We start from the raw sequence: 17,008 nt of genomic DNA on the forward strand, positions 1-17,008 counted from the left end.
ATTTTTTGTATTTTTCCAGACCCCCCTTTTTCTTTTTTTTTTTTTTTTTTTTTTCTGTCATTGACAGAATAGGTCTAGTATCTAGCTTATAGAACTCCAGGAAATCATAGGTTGCTGCTGACCGAGTAACTGCAGGTAGTCTGTATCCGTCAGTTTTATATTTTGTGTGAAACAAAGCCTGTGACCCACAAGGTCCATGGTCACTTACTGGTCAGTCAAAACATTGACTCAACTATTCTTCCAAAAGCTAGTGAGGAGGTGACAAAGTCAGCGGTCCTGACTGGGAAACTGTGCTGGTGGCTGCCTTTGCCCCGAGAGTTAGCATCACAAGCAGAGAAGAGCGTGAGGGAACATCCGAACAGCTGGGGAGTCCAATGAGCCTTGTCTTCTCCTGAGACATGTATGAATATTTCTTTGACCATAAAAAGCAGTGTGGATATATCCAACTAGGCAGCTAGAGAAAGCCCGGCACGTGCCAAAATCAGGGTAACTCTTCTTGCTCAGCCAGGCAGAGATCCATCAGGTAGTTCACAATCCTTTCTTCCCTTTAAATCCAATGCTTAGTAGTAATTACTATTATCCATGCTGCATCAAGCCTTCCGCCAAGGAGGATGTATTTAAAAGCCCAAAGTTCTGGGCCCTAAGTCAGCAAAGCCTGCTTGAGCAAGGCAGAAGATAAATACATCCCTTAGCTAACTTTGGGGTGGGTAAGCCGACAGCAGTTCCCAAAAGGGTTGTCTTCTGGCCACTGTATTACATTCCCCTAGGGCAGAAATTCGGGGCCTCTAGTGACACCTATGCATAGAATCCTTGATTCACTGGCATTAAAGGAAAAATGTCTTCCTGTCCTCTAATGAAAACATAAAACTTCAAGCAAATATGATCTCCAGTAAATTCTTTTTTAAATAGGAAACTTGGCAACCATATGTATGATTACCTCTCTGGTTGAAATGTGTTGGCTCTCAGAAGGGGTGCACAAGTCTCAGTGTACCTTGCTGAAGAGCAGCAAGCAATGGTTATCTGCTAATCCCACCACTTCCTAAGGGAGAACCAGGTGTTGCCTGGTGGTATCAGAGGGTTTTAAGCACACACGGAGATTTTCCCAAGCGTCTTTCAAAGCAAAGTCACTGCCAAGCTACTGTGAGTGTGCATGTGCTGTAAACCCACGTGCAAGCAATGACTGAAACAGACCTCAAAGACTACTGCAGAGGAGTGTTGAAACAAGCGAGGAGCAATGGCTTACAGTGTGGCAGACTTAGAATTTCTTTCAGAGCTTCCCAATTACCTACTGAGGGACCTTAGACAAGTCCATTTTCTATCTTCCTTTCTTTCCTTTTTTATATGTGAAATAAAGATAATCCCTTCTTGCAAGAGGGTGAAATAAGTTACTCTTACCCTTAAATAAGTTAATAAAGGTGAAAACACCTCATAAAGCACTTATCCATGGTGAACATGCAAACAGTGCTGGACGTTGGTGATTATCTTGGTCATTGTTGGTGATGACTGTTATGATTAGAGTGGTGTAACATCTGAGACACAGGGGGAAATATTTACAAAGGCCTGAATGTGTGACACACAAAATTACCTATTTAGAGATTTTGTCATCTTTTCCCTACTGTATCATACAGCCTATGTCAGTGTAGGCATATTACCAATCCTCTATGAGCATTTGGTAAATAAAGCCATTGAACAATCATTTATCGAACATCCACTATGACCCAGTCTCTGTCATATAATGGAACATTCAGGAGTATTTATAAGACATAGACCCTGCCTTCCAGGGGTTTACAGTCTAAGGGGCACACAGGTAATTTATTGGCAGTTAAAACCAGTATGACCCAGCCACAATGGCACAGCAATAGCATGCAGCTCTGTGGTGCTGGAGCCATAGGGAAGACCAGGGTTTGGTTCCCAGGTCAACCTGTACACATCAGGCATACACAAACACCTGTAATTCTGGCTGTCCGCAAAGCATAAGACCCTATTGCGAGTGTTTGTTTCTCTGTGGATGTGTTTCTTTATGTCTGTCTTTCTGTTTCTAAGGGAAACTTTTTTAAAACTTACGATCAGTATTGAGATAAAGGAAACTATGATGATCTAATAAGAACACATAGAAGAAATACCATCCCAGCCCCATCCAGCTATTGTTTTTAAGCATCCACTACTACTAAGAAGTTTAGCAGTCACTACGAATAAAAGATGAGTAAGATTTGGTCCTCATAGTAAAAAGGTACACAGTTTGGTGACAGAAATAGACAATGCAGTCCCTTATGTGCTATGACAGTCAAACACAGGGTCTCTGAAAGCCCAGAAAGGTGCATGACTCAGCCTGGCTAAGAGCTGGGAGGTTAAGGTAAGGCCCTGAAGAAAGTGAGTCTAGAGAAGAGGCCTGAGGAATAGCAGAATAGTTAAGCAAAGGCAGAGTGAGAGAAAGACTATTCTGGACAGAAAAGATGAAGTTATAGAAATCAGTAAGAACATGGTATATATGAGAAATGCAAGTGATTCAGCATGGCTAGCTTATAGAATAAGGAAATTAAATATAAGGCTTTAAAAAGGACAAGATCACAGAGGGGCATGTTAAGCTATGTAGACTTTGGACTTTATCCTACAGCCAATAGAGAGAAAACCTCTGAAGACTGTAATAGCAACATGATCACATATAGTGGTATGGTCCAGCAACAAAGAAACGGTGGCATCTTTCTTTCTCTTTCTCTCCCTCTCTCTCTCTTTTTTTTTCCTTTCTTTCTTTCTTTCCCTTTTTTTTCCCCCAGCAGTATCCATTTCTGAGACTTCAATTTCAAGCTATTTGCTTACTCTGGGTTATATTTTCTCCATGTTACTAATAACAATGATTAGAATCAAAATATTTCCCAGATAATGATGGTGCATATATTATAACAATTATTTGCTATATATAGCAAGCCTTTTCTTCATTCCCTGTAGTTACTTTCTTTTTAAAAAAAAGGATTATTTTATTTAACTTTATTTATTATGATTATTTTGCAGTTTGATCAGAGAGAGACAGAGAAAGAGAGAGAGGGAAAGTAAGAAAGCAAGCCTCCAGGTCTGGGACTCAAACCGTGGTCACCCACGTGGGAGTCTAGTGCCTAGAACTACCACACCACCTGGCAGCACCCCCTGTAGTTACTTTTTAATGTCAGATGCAATCATCTATCCTTTTGATCAACTCATGTACTCATGTTTTCTGTTTTTATTAAGGATTCAGTTTGTTTCTTGTGGCTGGTGATGAATTTGGTCACGCTCTGGGGCTCTCTCATTCCAATGATCAGACAGCCTTGATGTTTCCAAACTATGTCTCCCTGGATCCTAGCAAATACCCACTTTCTCAGGATGATATCGATGGAATCCAATCCATATATGGTGAGTACAACACAAATCTGAACATACGTGAACTAAATAGGAAGCTTTTCAGAAAGGAAGTTGAGAAAATCACTTATTGAAATATTGTCATGAAGAAAATATTCTCTTAGGTAAGAACCTTAGGTGGGCCTATTTCCTTATGCCTTCTTAATTCACTGTAATATTTTTTTTTCTCACCAAAGGAGGTCTACCTACCACACCTTCTAAGCCAAAAGGACCCAAAATACCCCATGCCTGTGATCCTGACTTGACTTTTGACGCTATCACCAACATCCGCAGAGAAGTAATGTTCTTTAAAGGCAGGTAAACCCATTCCCTTAAATACTGCCACTTCCTATGAAGATTTTTATTTCAAGGGAGTTGGGGATTAAGAGGGCATCACATAGATAGTAAGAATATGTGCTTTTTACTTTTTGCTTTGTATCGGCTCATATTATCTGAATGCTTTCCCATGTGCATAGGTCTCTTAATTATTTGATATATTAGTTTTTAGGCAAGTTTTTTTAAGTTGTATTTTTATAAGCAGGTAGACTAGAGCCTATTTTCAGTGACTCTTTGGCTAATATACTACACCAGGTGTGTGCTGGAAATCATATATACTTGATTTCAGGAGTCTATTGTTAAATCTTTAGGAATTTTGTGAATAAGTTCATGTCACACAGGGGGTCATGGTTGGGCTAGTTACACTCTGGAAATGAACAATGGCTAAAAATCAGGTTTTTGTCCTAGCCAGATAGCCCAGTGCTTAAGCATGTATCTGCATACCACTGAGCACTTCTTCAAGCTGAATCAAGGAAGCACTAGCTGTAATGGGAAATCTCTTCTCTCCCTATATGTGTAGCTTAATGGCCTTAAATTGAAGCATAAAGTGAGAGTTATGTATACCACGACCATATTTTCAGGGCAAAGTCTCAGGACATACACCATTTGACCAAAATATATGAGCAAAAGGAAAGAGCGTTTGAAATAGGACTTCTGTCCATGACCACATAGCACTGGGATTGCACACTTTCACTACCATGCTCTGGCCAGCAGAGGTGAGAGACCCCTTGTCACGGAAATCAGAGAGGGGCTGCTTGTAGTGGGGAAGAAAATGAAATGGAAGGACTTTTCAAGTTTTATACATAGACCCAGAATTTTACAGTCTGAAGGGAAATTCTGAGAAAATAGTTTGGCGTGCCAATGAGATGATAACATTTCTTCATTCCAGCAGATAATAGCATCAACAAGTCCCTTATGTTGGCTTAGAATCTGGGTATTGCTACTGTGGCAACAGACCAGGTATAAAGGCATATCCTAACCTTGGTAGTCCAAAGAGTAGAACTAAATTCACAATCTCCTAAATTTGCTGGGGGAAATTGTGCTTGTGCCAGTTCTCCAAATTCACTGAGGCAAATACGACCAACTAGATAGTAGGCAAGCCTAAGATTGCAATGGGTTCACTGATGTATTAATAGATGTATATGCTGCAAGTATAAAGCACTTTTTGTTTAACATAGGCACCTGTGGAGGATCTATCATGATATCACCGACGTGGAATTTGAATTAATTGCTTCATTCTGGCCATCTCTGCCAGCTGATCTTCAAGCTGCATATGAGAACCCCAGAGATAAGATTCTGGTTTTTAAAGGTACCCGTGCCTATTATGATTCCTCCTCTTCCTCTGGATGCCTGAACTGGCCAGTGAGAGTATATTGGTGTAAGGAATAAAATCTTTTTTTTTTTTTGTGGAGAGGTTTTTTGCTATAGGGCGCGTGCACTCACCAGAAAGACAGAGAGAGATAGAGAGATAGAAAGTGAGAAATCACCCCCTGGGGGGATGGCCATGCTGCAATCCCTTCTCTTCCATTCTCCTCTCAGGATCTTGGGCACACACGCACACATGCCCGGAGTGAGTTTAAGCCGCCAGGTCTGGGACTCAAACCGCAGTTGACTACCTGGGAGTCCAGCGACATGGCGATTATGCTAACTGCTGGTCCCAGGAATAAAATCTTCATGCACAAGCCAATTTTATAAGGCTTCTTCCCCTATCTTCAGTTTCTGTCATAAAGAATTCTTAGTGACTGAGACAATAAACACCATCCCAATTGCACAGGAACTAAAGGAAACCTGTGTAAAAAAATAAAAGAAGAAGAAAAAGAAAAAAACTTTTATTTTCATAACAAAGAAAGACAATATATCTCTGTTTTATATTCCTTTTTTACTAAGGTTACCAGATCGGTCAAACAAAATACAAGATGCTATGAATTTCAGATAAATAAGAAATTGTTTTGTATTATTATATATGCATGCCACATGCAATATTTTGGATATATGGGAGGACTTTGAAAAGTTTGTTGAATGTAATTAATGTACAAGTTCATTTTGATGCAAAAAAAATGTGAACTTCGTGGATAGTTTTCTAATCAGTATTTTCCATGAACTTTTTGAAAACCCCTTTGTACTTATACCAAAAATTGATTATTACTTATTTGAAATTCAAATTTCACTATTACTTTATATTTAATTTAGCAACCTCCTTTTTAATATATGTTCCATCAAATTACTTGTCTTCAAGAGCACTTGGGAGCTGAAATTTAGGAAAACATATCCAAGCACATTTGACTTATTTTGTTTTTTAATTTTTGCCAAAAGGCATGCGTTGCCAGAGAGAGACTGAGAGAAAGGGAAAGGGAGAGAGCACCCCCAATGGGACATGGTCACACCTCAATCCCTCCTTCTCCACTTCTCCATCTTGTTGGGATTTAGAGCATGCATGTTCATGCATGTTGGGATTTAGAGCATGCGTGTCTGGCATGTTCTCAAGCTGCTGAAGCCAAGATTTGAACCACATGATTGGGCATGTGGGATCTGGCTCCCTTAACCACCAGGCCACAGACTAGCTCCACACTTGACAGAGTTAGCCAATTAAAAGCAATGAATACTGTCAGGAGTATGTACATACTGACGGAAGGTTTATAAAATTTGCATAATATTAAGGATTTAAGCAGCTAAATAAAATGATAAGTCGAGCTATAAGATTACTAAATCTCTAAGCACTGAAGCTGAGAGAAACTAGGCTTCTAATTTTTCTCAAACATCTTAAGACATCTATTTCTCTCTCTAAGAAATAGATCAGAAGGTAATCACTTTCTCTCTTCCTAGATGAAAACTTCTGGATGATAGGAGCCTATAATGTGTTGCCACGGTATCCCAGGTCCATCCATATACTTGGCTTTCCAAGATATGTGAAGAAAATTGATGCAGCTGTCTGTGACCAAGACACGAGAAAAACCTACTTTTTTGTGGGTATTTGGTGCTGGAGGTAAGTTACAATTGATCTTCATCTTACAATGAAGGTAAACATCCACAATAACATCACTTCAACACAGACAAAAATAACATAAAGCCATATCATCTTTAAGAGAACTAGGCTGAACGAACTTTCTGGAGGATGACATTTACCAAATTGAAGATATTCAATGAATCCAGCGATCTTTCTCCAATTTAAAAAATAAAGATAAGATAAAATAATAAAGCTGCTGATGCCAATCGAATTGCCAATGACACAAACATATTCAGTCAAAAATCTGTGACATCTCCAAGCTGAACTCTCAGTTTGATTTAAGAATTCATGAGAATGGGACCAGATGGCTTAATGGTTACATTGCTGGACTCCCATGTCGTTGACCACAGTTCGAGTCCCTGACCCAGAGGTTTAAACTCACACCAGGCTTGTGTGTGTGCACATGCGCGTGCACACACACAATCTCAAGATGAAAATGGAAGAGAAGGGATTGAGGCATGGCCATCTTCCCTGGGGGGATGGGGAGATTTATTGTTTTCTGTCTCTCCAGTGAGCACATGTGCCCTATAGCAAAAATCTCTTTAAAAAAAAAAAACCCTGGGGGAACCAGCAGTTAGCGTAATGGCTATGTCGCTGGACTCCCACGTAGTCGACCGCGGTTCGTGTCCCAGACCCGGTGGCTTCAAACTCACGCCGAGTGCGTGTGCGTGCGTGCCCAAGATCCCGAGAGGAGAATGGAGGAGAAGGGATTGCGGTGAGACCATCCCCCCTGGGGGGTGATTTCTCGCTTTCTGTCTCTATGTCTCTCTCTGTCTGTCTGGTGAGCGCACACGCCCTACAGTGAAAAAATCTCTCCAAAAAAAAAAAAAAAAAAACCTTAAAATAATATCAATCTAACAAAGGATGTAACCTCTTGCCCTGATCATTTCTTGTGTTTAAGATATCATGCAGGTTCCACCAAACATAATCTCTGTCATACTTTTATTATTGATTCAATTAATTTTTATCTATCAGGGCTAATTATTTCCCATCTCCCAGCTCGACTCTAAGTTGGGCAGTAGAATTAAGCTCCCCAAGACAAAGATCCGCTGAAAAATACTTTCACATCTGTGCACGCAGGTATGATGAGATGACCAGAACCATGGATAGAGGTTACCCGCAGAGGATAGTGAGACACTTTCCAGGGATTGGGCTCCGTGTTGATGCAGCTTTCCAGCACAAGGGTAAGAACTAGCAGAATACTTGGAAGTTGGTGTTTACCAGAAAGACAGCATAAAAACTTAAACTTTTGTTTTAATGTGATTTCACCATTCTTAATACCCAACGTAATAAGCATTAGCTCTGTAGGCATTATCAGAAACTCAGTCAATGAGTCCTGAATTAAACTCTGTTATGCTATTTCAAACCTATGTAAAAAGTACCAAAATGGGGACCAGCAGTTAGTGCAATGGCTATGTCGCTGGACTCCCATGTAGCTGACTGTGGTTCGAGTCCTGGACCCGGTGGCTTAAATTCACACCAGACTCGTGTGCAGGCATGCCCAAGATCCCGAGAGGAGAATGGAGGAGAAGGGATTGCAACATGGCCATCCCCCCTGGGGGGGTGATTTCTTGCTTTCTGTCTCTCTGTCTTTCCAGCGAGTGCATGTGCCCTATAGCAAAAACCTCTCCAAAAAAAAAAAAAGTACCAAAATGAATTTTACTCATCATTGATCCAAGATGCACCCAAAGACACTCTTTAATGTATTAAAAATGACTAAGTACATGAACTGAGTGATGATTTTCAAGCTTTAATATATGTAGTTTAATGTACATAGCTTGTGAAAATACAAATTTCAAAGTATCTGAGACAGTAGAATTGTGTTAGACCCAGAAATCTTTAGTTTTAAAAGAACTGAGATTATTTTTCAATGCACACAGCCCAGCCATTACCTTTTCAAAGATATAACCTGGATCTTGAAGTAATCAGGAGGCAAAAAATGGTTTTGAATGAGGCAATTTGTTATTCTAGTGAAATCTAACATAGAACCTCAAAACCTAAAGCGGACTAAACAACCCTAAGAAAATGAGGATTTAGGCTCCAAGGCCAGACTCAGAGGGTATCTCCTTCCCCTCACTGAGACATTTGTTAAAATCTGGTTTAGGAACCTGTGGCATAAACCACAGTGTGATTTTGAAATTTATGCTTCATACCTTGGTTCCCTCCTCAAAGAAATAAAAATAATAGGATTGACCACAAGACATGACAGAAGAAAAAGAAAATGTATCTGTAAAATTCCCCAAGTTTCTTTCCTCTCCATATGTTATTTTATTCTATATTCATAGAATTAAGTATGGACCCATTATATAGTTATGTAGCATAACTAACTATGATTCTCTCTCCAGGTTTCTTCTATTTCTTTCGTGGATCAAAGCAATTTGAATATGACATTAAGGCAAAGAGCATTACCCGAATAATGAGAACCAATACTTGGTTTCAGTGTAAAGAACCATTAAATTCATCACTTGATTTTCATTTCAACCAGGAAAAAGCATATTCAGGAGAAGTGGAGACATTGCACCATCAGAGTTTAAGCTTGCTCATTTTCAGTATTGTCCATCTGCTGAACAAAATATGTAGCTATTAATAAATTCATAGACCTAACATAAACTTCAAAAAGTCTTTAATCAGAACTGCTTCTTAAAGTAGAATACAACCATTTTTAAACATCAAGATTCCAGTCTTAGTTTTAAATATCTATTTAGAAATATTTTTATAAACATTCAACAGTTACTTGAGCTGCTTGATTTTTCTAATAGAAAGTTATTATTTTAATACAATCAAAACTTTTGTACTTTAGTTCTATTTCATGCTCTGTGGACTTGGGAAGTAAGACATCATATAACTAAATACGGAAGACATTTATTAAACCAGTCTTTAACACTCTGCATTGTCTCAACCTTTGGAATTTGAGAAGCCAGATAAACTACTGAACTCCAATCAAATCATTTATCCCACTTTCCAGGAGAAGAGTGAGAGCCTAAAAAGATGCAGGGAGGGTGACACTAGAGACAATCCCCCCCAAATTAAGAAACTAGCAGGAGTAAGAAAAAAATGTTCCTTCCAGCCTCCCAAACATTGACTCCTGCACTAAACCATCTCTTAGGGTGTAAAATAGAGTTTTGTGCACATTGACCTCATATACAAAATGAGGCTTCTCTTTCCATCTTGAGGAGAAACCTATTGTCTACAGTGTAGAACTCTTCTCACCTTCCCTGTATGGTCTTTGAGCTGAATTTCTGCTCTTAGTATCTACGGGGACTTTGTTTTCTTGAACATTACAAACATTATTGACATTTTCGTTTTTCTGTAAGAATGGAACTTGTTTTAAGAAACAACAAAAAGAATCTCTTCCAAAATGTTATATTAGAAGTACAGCTGGGGTGCAGTGTCCTCCACTGATTCACATGGGAAGGTTCCAGGTTCGGGTCTGCAGACTTCTCTCATGTGTGCCCATGATCCAGGGCTGTCTGGGGATCATGGCATTGGGATCATGTTGGGATCCAGCAGTTGGTGTGGTGGTGAAGGCACTGGACTCCCAGTGCTGGCCACAGTCCGAGTCCCAGACCTGGTAGCTTGCTTTCTCACTTTCTCTGTCTTGTCTTTCTTTTTCTCTGTCTGTCTGTCTGTCTCTCTCTCTCTCTGGTGAGCATGCATACCCTATAATAAATTTTTTAATGATAAATAAAATTAAATAATTCTTTTTAAAAAACATGTTGGGGGTGTTATCTCTCTGTCTCTCTATATCTCTCTCTTGCTCATGGAAAGAAAGAGTGAATAAAACCTAAAAATTTTTTTAGCAGATCTCCTTTTCTGCTCTTTTGCTCCTTTGGCTTATTGCCCTCACAGCAGCCCGAGAGATTGTTCTGAAATACACATCAAATAAGCTTTGCTTCTCTCTAAGTCTCTCTGGAATCCCCTATGAGGCCCTACAGGATTTGTCTCTCTGATACCTCTCCTTCATTCTGTCTCCTTTGCTCCCCAATCACAGGAGCCTCTTCACTTTTTTTTTTTTTTAACATTTGAGGAACTGTTAATGTAAAAAAATTAACTTGAACATTTTCCACCTCATTCACTGCATTCAAATTAGGAAAACATCTTGCTTTCCAGACTTGCCTCCTGGTGGCAAGAACAGCACACGTCAGAAAAGATGCCTCTTATGTGACAGATATGCAAGCTGAAAATCAGTCCCTGTATTTTTAAGTCATTATCTTCATTGTTAAAGACTGTTTAACTCCAAGCTAGTGCTACAAATAATTATAACAATAGTGACCATTTACTGAACCTTTACAACAAGCTATAAATGACTTCATGTTTATCTCTTTTATTCTCATAACACTGATGAGGATGGGTCTTGTCATTTCACAAAGAAATAATGCTTTAGAGCGATGATTTTGTTACCCATAGTCCCGTGATAAATGTTCAGATCCAAGTCCTGTCTTACATATTTACGTTTTCCTTCTTCTCATGAAATATGAATGCTCTAACGCTCTATCATGTCCAGTATATTTATCTGCTCACCTTTTTTTCTTTTATTTTTTTTTTTTGAGTTTTTTTTGCTACAGGGCACGTGCACTCACCAGAAAGACAGAGAGAGAGAGACAGACAGAAAGCAAGAAATCATCCCCCAGGGGGGATGACCACGCCACAATCCCCTCTCCTCCACTCTTCTCTCGGGATCTTGGGCATGCACGCACACGCGCCCGGCATGAGTTTAAGTTGCCAGGTCTGGGACTCCAATCACAGTCGACTACCTGGGAGTCCAATGACATAGCCATTACGCCAACTGCTGGTCCCTTTATCTGCTCACCATTAAGAACCTGGTTCTTTAGTTCATGCCCAACTTTGTGGCAGCTCTCGTGGGCTTCATTGCGATGTGTTTCCTGGTTCTTCTGCAATGTATTTCACCAAAGTTCTGATTTCATGATTGCTGTGGTTTATTTTCTCAATGTGTGTAAAGGAAAAAGAACACAGGATTTTCCTGTTAAGCAAGCCTATGATACACTAAGTGACAACCGATAGTAACCTGGGTTATGCTGGAGCCAGCCATGCCTGCATCAGTCCATGAAGACCTCCCTGCTGAATGCAATTCTCAAAGTGGCTCCGGGAAACCCAGCTATGTTTCCACTCTCCATTCTCTTGGCCTGGGATTCCCTATTTCACAGTAATAGAAATAGCTAAACATATTGGCTTACAAGTTATGTACATAGACCCACATAAGCAAAGAGTGACAATTTACAGTTTGAATTTTACCGATTGTTTTCCCATCCGTGATCTTGTTTGGTTCTCAGGATAACCCTTCTGGGTAAGCTAGAAAATGCTGGAAGTGATAACTCTACTTCACCCATTTACAGAGAAGAAAACTAAGATATGCAACTAGCTGGTAACAAAGATGGAATTCATATTTAATTCTGAGTTAGATCCCTGGGCTAGTGGTCCTGTGTGCTTTTTACTACAATTATCTTCTTTATAATAGTCTTCTATATTACTCTTCCAACTTACATTTTTGTTGCTGTTGAGGAGTCTTTATTTTAGTGTTTATCACCCCTTTCCTATATGCAAGGACCATGCCTTAGGTGCACTTATTTTCAGCATAGGGTCTAATACCGAGGAAGCCTAAAGAAATGTGTGTTGGATGGAAAACAATCTCCGGGTCACACTGTCCTGATCTTTGGGCTCTCGTGTTCCCTGTATTTATTTCATACAACACAAGCCTGAGGTGCCAGTGGTATTTTGGGGAATGTTTAAGTCCAGCTCACCGCCTTACAGAATCCAAAGAGGGGCATTGGGATAATTACACTATACCAGCAGAGAGCATGATGGTTATGTCACTGGACTCCCTCATGGCCGATGTGGTTTGAATCTCAGGCCTAGCGGCTTGAAACTCAGGCTGGGCGCATATGTGTGTGTCCAAAATCCTGAGAGGAGAATAGAAGAGAAGGGATTGCAGCAGGACCATCTCCCCTACAGGGTTCTCTCTCCCTTTCTGTCTCTCTATTTCTCTCTGTGAGAGAGAGCATACATGCCCTATAGCAGAAATATCTCTCCCTTAAATAAAGAGAGAGAAGAGGGGCATCAGTAAATGTAAAATATAACACCCAAAGACATAACTGCCCATCACTGTGAGGAGAGGATTATAATACACTAGAAGCAGGCCTTAACAGGATCAGGTGCTCACAGAATCATGGAGTGGCGGCTTCCTTAATATCTCCTCTCTCTCTCTCTCTCTCTCTCTCTCGCTCTCTCTCTCTCTCACACACACACACACACACACACATACACCATCAGTTTAATTAAATTGAAGGCTCAAGACATGTGCTTCATTTTTGTTTACTGTGCCAGGTGGAGCCCAGGGCCAAAGGCTATCCAACTAGCTGGGCCAGTCCAGACCCACTCCTGGAGGAAGTGCCTTCCTCTCCCCTCAGCTGGGCCTTTCCACTATGGCTAACCCGGCCCCCCATCTTTCAGGCAGTGCCCAGGCTGTATCTCAACACCTCTCACAATGCCACCAGCCCAACTCCTCAGCTGAGGGCTGTTGACCCTGGGCTGGGTTAGAATTGGATTTGGACATCTGGGCTCTCCTCCTCTTATTCTGCATTTCCATTTTGTATGGCTTTCACCTCATGCTGGCAGCAGCTTGGTCTTTGCCCTTGTCTCATTCCCTCAGGCAACCTGAAGGCACGACTGACGGAAGCTTTGCCACTTACAACCCCCCGATTCCTCCCATTCTGCTGCTGCTTAAACTGAAACCTACTCCCCTCTTTGGAGAAAGGTGTGGCACTTGAGCTGTTCTAGTTGAACTCCAGCGAGTCGACTGGAATTGGGGAATGAAGGCAAATCATTCACACCTTTTAATATCTGGAAAATATAATGTTCATGGAACAATTTCCTCCTTAGAACAGTAATTCTCAGTACTAGATGAACAGCTAGATTACCGGCAACTGGGCTCTTCCCCACTAGACCAATTACGGCAGAATCTTGGTAGGGTGGGCCTGAGAGTCTCCATTTCTAGCAATGTTCCCGGGATGTTGGCCCACAGACTTTCTTTGGGTAGCACTAACTTCTAAAGTGGTAGTTCTCACATTTTAGCATGCATCGGAATTACCTAGAGGGTTTACTAAAACACCCAAGCCTGTCACCCACACCTAGGTCTTCTGATTCAGTCAGTCTTGAGCAGGCCTGAGGATATGCATGTCTAACAAGTTCCCAGGTGACAGGGATGTTGCTGCATCTGGAGACCAGACTTTGAGAACCACTGTCTTCTGCACTGTCCTTGCCCCACCCCAACCCACCGCAGTCTTTGTTGTCCTTCTAACTCCATCGTGGATGGCAAGGATCTGGGAGCCTAGAGCCCATCATCCTTTGATTGTTCTTGGGTCTGATTCCACAAATTTAACTTCAGGAGAGCCAGCAGGTGGTGTGGTGGTTAAGGTGCTGAACTACCACTTGGCCAACCATGATCTGAGTCCTGGACCTAGTGGCTTGAAATTCATGCCAGGAACATGTGTGTATGCCCAAAATCCTGAGAGGAAAATGGAGGAGAAAGGATTGCCGCATGTCCATCCCCCCTGGACGATGATTTCTCACTTTCTCTCTCTATAGCTCGCTCGCTCGCTCGCTCGCTCGCTCTCTCTCTCTCTCTCTCTCTCTCTCTCTGGCAAGCACACATGCCCTATGGCAAAAACCTAAAAATAAAATTACCTATGGCCCACGTGGTCGCCTCTGCCCAGTGGTCCTCATTTGTGTGCCACAGTCTTATCAAGTAGGAGCCAGGCTCACATTTGCTTGGACTCCCCAGTAAGCAGCCACTCCTCCCCAAAGGAAATAGGCAACTCCCTTGGCTGGTGCTCGGGGTCTGGAACACAGGCATGAGTGATTAAACCCATTGTGAAATATCTTTCCCAGAAAAGACCAACCCCCACCTGAATGCTGAGGGTTCAGGAATCTATTTGAGGCATATGGACCCTCATTCAATCAATTGACAAACTATCTGGAAAGAGAATTTGCTCACAGAATAATCTAAAAACAAAGACAGCATTTTTCTCTCTACCCTGGTGCCTGACATGACTACCTAGCTGGGGCATAGGAAGTACAACAGTGCCTGATTTATTCTTCTTGCCCAAGGAGGCTGCCATTAACCCCTTCTCTGCTTTAACCCCTTGGGCTCTGAGTGAAGAGAGGAGAGAGAAGAGTAGATACAATTCCAGTGTTTATGAAAGCCCAGGGCAGTGATGGTAACCAGCCACTGCCAGTGTTAGCTGGGCTTAGCATGGTTGGATGATTACTGCAAACAGTGAGTCTATCAAGGAAGGTCAAACCTGTAACAACCAAACTGCCCCTTACTAGGTGAATGGATGAACCAACTGTGGTTCACCCATATCACAGAACATTCCTCAGAAATCAGAAACGCGGAAATTGGGGCAAACTTAGAGTAAAAGGCATGTTTAAAGGTGAAAGAAGATCTTATCAATAATCGAAGGGGCACTAATAGGGGCAAAACTGGGAAAATCAGAGCTTATGTTCACTGATACTAAGCAGCCAATAAATGCCAGTTATTTTTTCTTCTTACACTTATCTATTTTGTGCAAAACAAAAATTTATGGTACAGTAGAATAAGTTATTTGTATTCATCTTTCTACTGAAAACAAATCAATAACATTTGTTTGTTTTGTTTTGAGAAATTTTTACGATAGGGCATGTGTGCTCACCAGAGAGATAGAAAGTAGGAAATCCCCCCCCCCGGGGGGGGGTGGGAGAGAATTGTCACACCACATCCCTTTCTCCTCCATTCTCTTCTTGGGATCTTGGGCCCACACGCACATGTGCCCAGCCTGAATTTCAAGCCCTTGGGTCTGTGACTGGAACCACTGTCAGCCATGTGGGGGTCTAGTAACATAACCATCACACTATCTGCTGGTCCCTAATGAAAGTTTTTAAAAATTGTTAATGTGTCAACTATAAAATAGGGTTGCTTTAGTTTTTTTTTTTTTTTTCGGTGTTACCATAGAGTACATGTACTCTCTGGAGGCTAGAGAAACAGAGGGAAAGTGAGAAGTCACTCCCCAGAGTGATGGCCACACCACAATCTCTTCTCCTCTATTCTCCTCTTCGGATTTTGAGTATGCACACACATACACCCAGCATGTTTTTCAAGTCACCAGGTCCTGAACTTGAACCACAAAGTTGGCCATGAGGGATCTTATGAATCACTGGCCAACAGCACAAATGCTGACCAGGCCAAGCAGATACGTACTTGTGTGAATTGGGCTAGGTGTATTATATACAAAAAGATGGAGATTATAGCAAACTGGTAAAGAATGCCCAAGGAATTAAAATGCAAAAGTTTATAAAACTTGGACTAAACAAAACATGCCAACATCCTGCCAGCTCCCTGGTAGTGACTCATGCATGTTTGCTTGTTAAGGCCAGCCAGTGGCATGGGGGTTAAGGCACTGAATCCTCCATGGCAGAGGGCACAGTTTGAGTACTGACCCCGAGAGCTTGAAAAACAGGCCAGGTGAATGTGCGTACCCAAATCCTGAAAGAAGAATGGAAGAGAATGGCATGGCTATTCTCCCTGGGGGGTACTTTCCCACTTTCTATCGTTTTCTCCCCTCCCCACCCCGCCATGAGCACATGTATCCTATAGCAAATTAAAAACATAAAAATTACCTTAATTTAAAAATGGCATCCTATTCCACTGTGGAGAGGTCTAATTGCTAAAATGTTCTTTAAGCTGAACTAATATTTATCTTTTGTAATTACCCCCTATAAATTTTAGATCTGAGCATTTTCTTCATAATGAGATTCAGATGATTTGATTTCAGAACACACTTGCTGGTATTGAGTAAGAACTAGTCAGTGCCTTTAGTGAGCGCTCAGAGATCACTACCAGTAGGGAAATGTAACTCGTTTGTTCGCAGAAAGATCCAGGTTAAATCCCAGCTCTGTTATCTAAAAGTTCTAGGGCATTAGGTAAGCTATTTAATCTTTAGATATTTTCATTTTTCAAAATGAGACAATAAACATAACCAGCTTATGAAGTTGCTGTGAAGATTAAATGTGGAAATACGTCAAATGCCTCACAGGCGTTAAAGAAATGAAGTCTTCTGAGAGAAATCAATTATAATAGAAGGTACGTAGGGCTAATTGTTCAACTTGCTTAGATTTTTGTGAAAATAGGAAAGAAACAATTTTTCAGACCACTGTAATTTTATAGTCAGTGACCTGTGGTTGAGCTAAGGACACACTCCCTGTCCACCCCTCCTCCCCTCTGAACTCTCTCCACTTAGTACTAAG

General features: G+C 41.2%; 1 protein-coding gene across 1 annotated transcript in view; it reads left to right on the forward strand.

Moving 5' to 3' along the window:
* The window catches only part of MMP27 (matrix metallopeptidase 27), a 12,014-nt gene extending 2,639 nt beyond the window's left edge, over window positions 1-9,375 (forward strand). Inside the window, exons 4-9 of the mRNA XM_027772476.1 lie at window positions 3,223-3,384; window positions 3,567-3,687; window positions 4,884-5,014; window positions 6,529-6,688; window positions 7,790-7,893; window positions 9,055-9,375. Coding sequence (XP_027628277.1) covers window positions 3,223-3,384; window positions 3,567-3,687; window positions 4,884-5,014; window positions 6,529-6,688; window positions 7,790-7,893; window positions 9,055-9,296 — 920 coding nt within the window. The 3' untranslated portion in view covers window positions 9,297-9,375. The remainder of the gene's footprint in view (window positions 1-3,222; window positions 3,385-3,566; window positions 3,688-4,883; window positions 5,015-6,528; window positions 6,689-7,789; window positions 7,894-9,054) is intronic.
* Window positions 9,376-17,008: the final 7,633 nt, after the last annotated feature.

This window comes from Tupaia chinensis, unplaced genomic scaffold (assembly GCF_000334495.1).
Source record: "Tupaia chinensis unplaced genomic scaffold, TupChi_1.0 Scaffold000276_2, whole genome shotgun sequence".
NCBI lineage: Eukaryota > Metazoa > Chordata > Mammalia > Scandentia > Tupaiidae > Tupaia > Tupaia belangeri.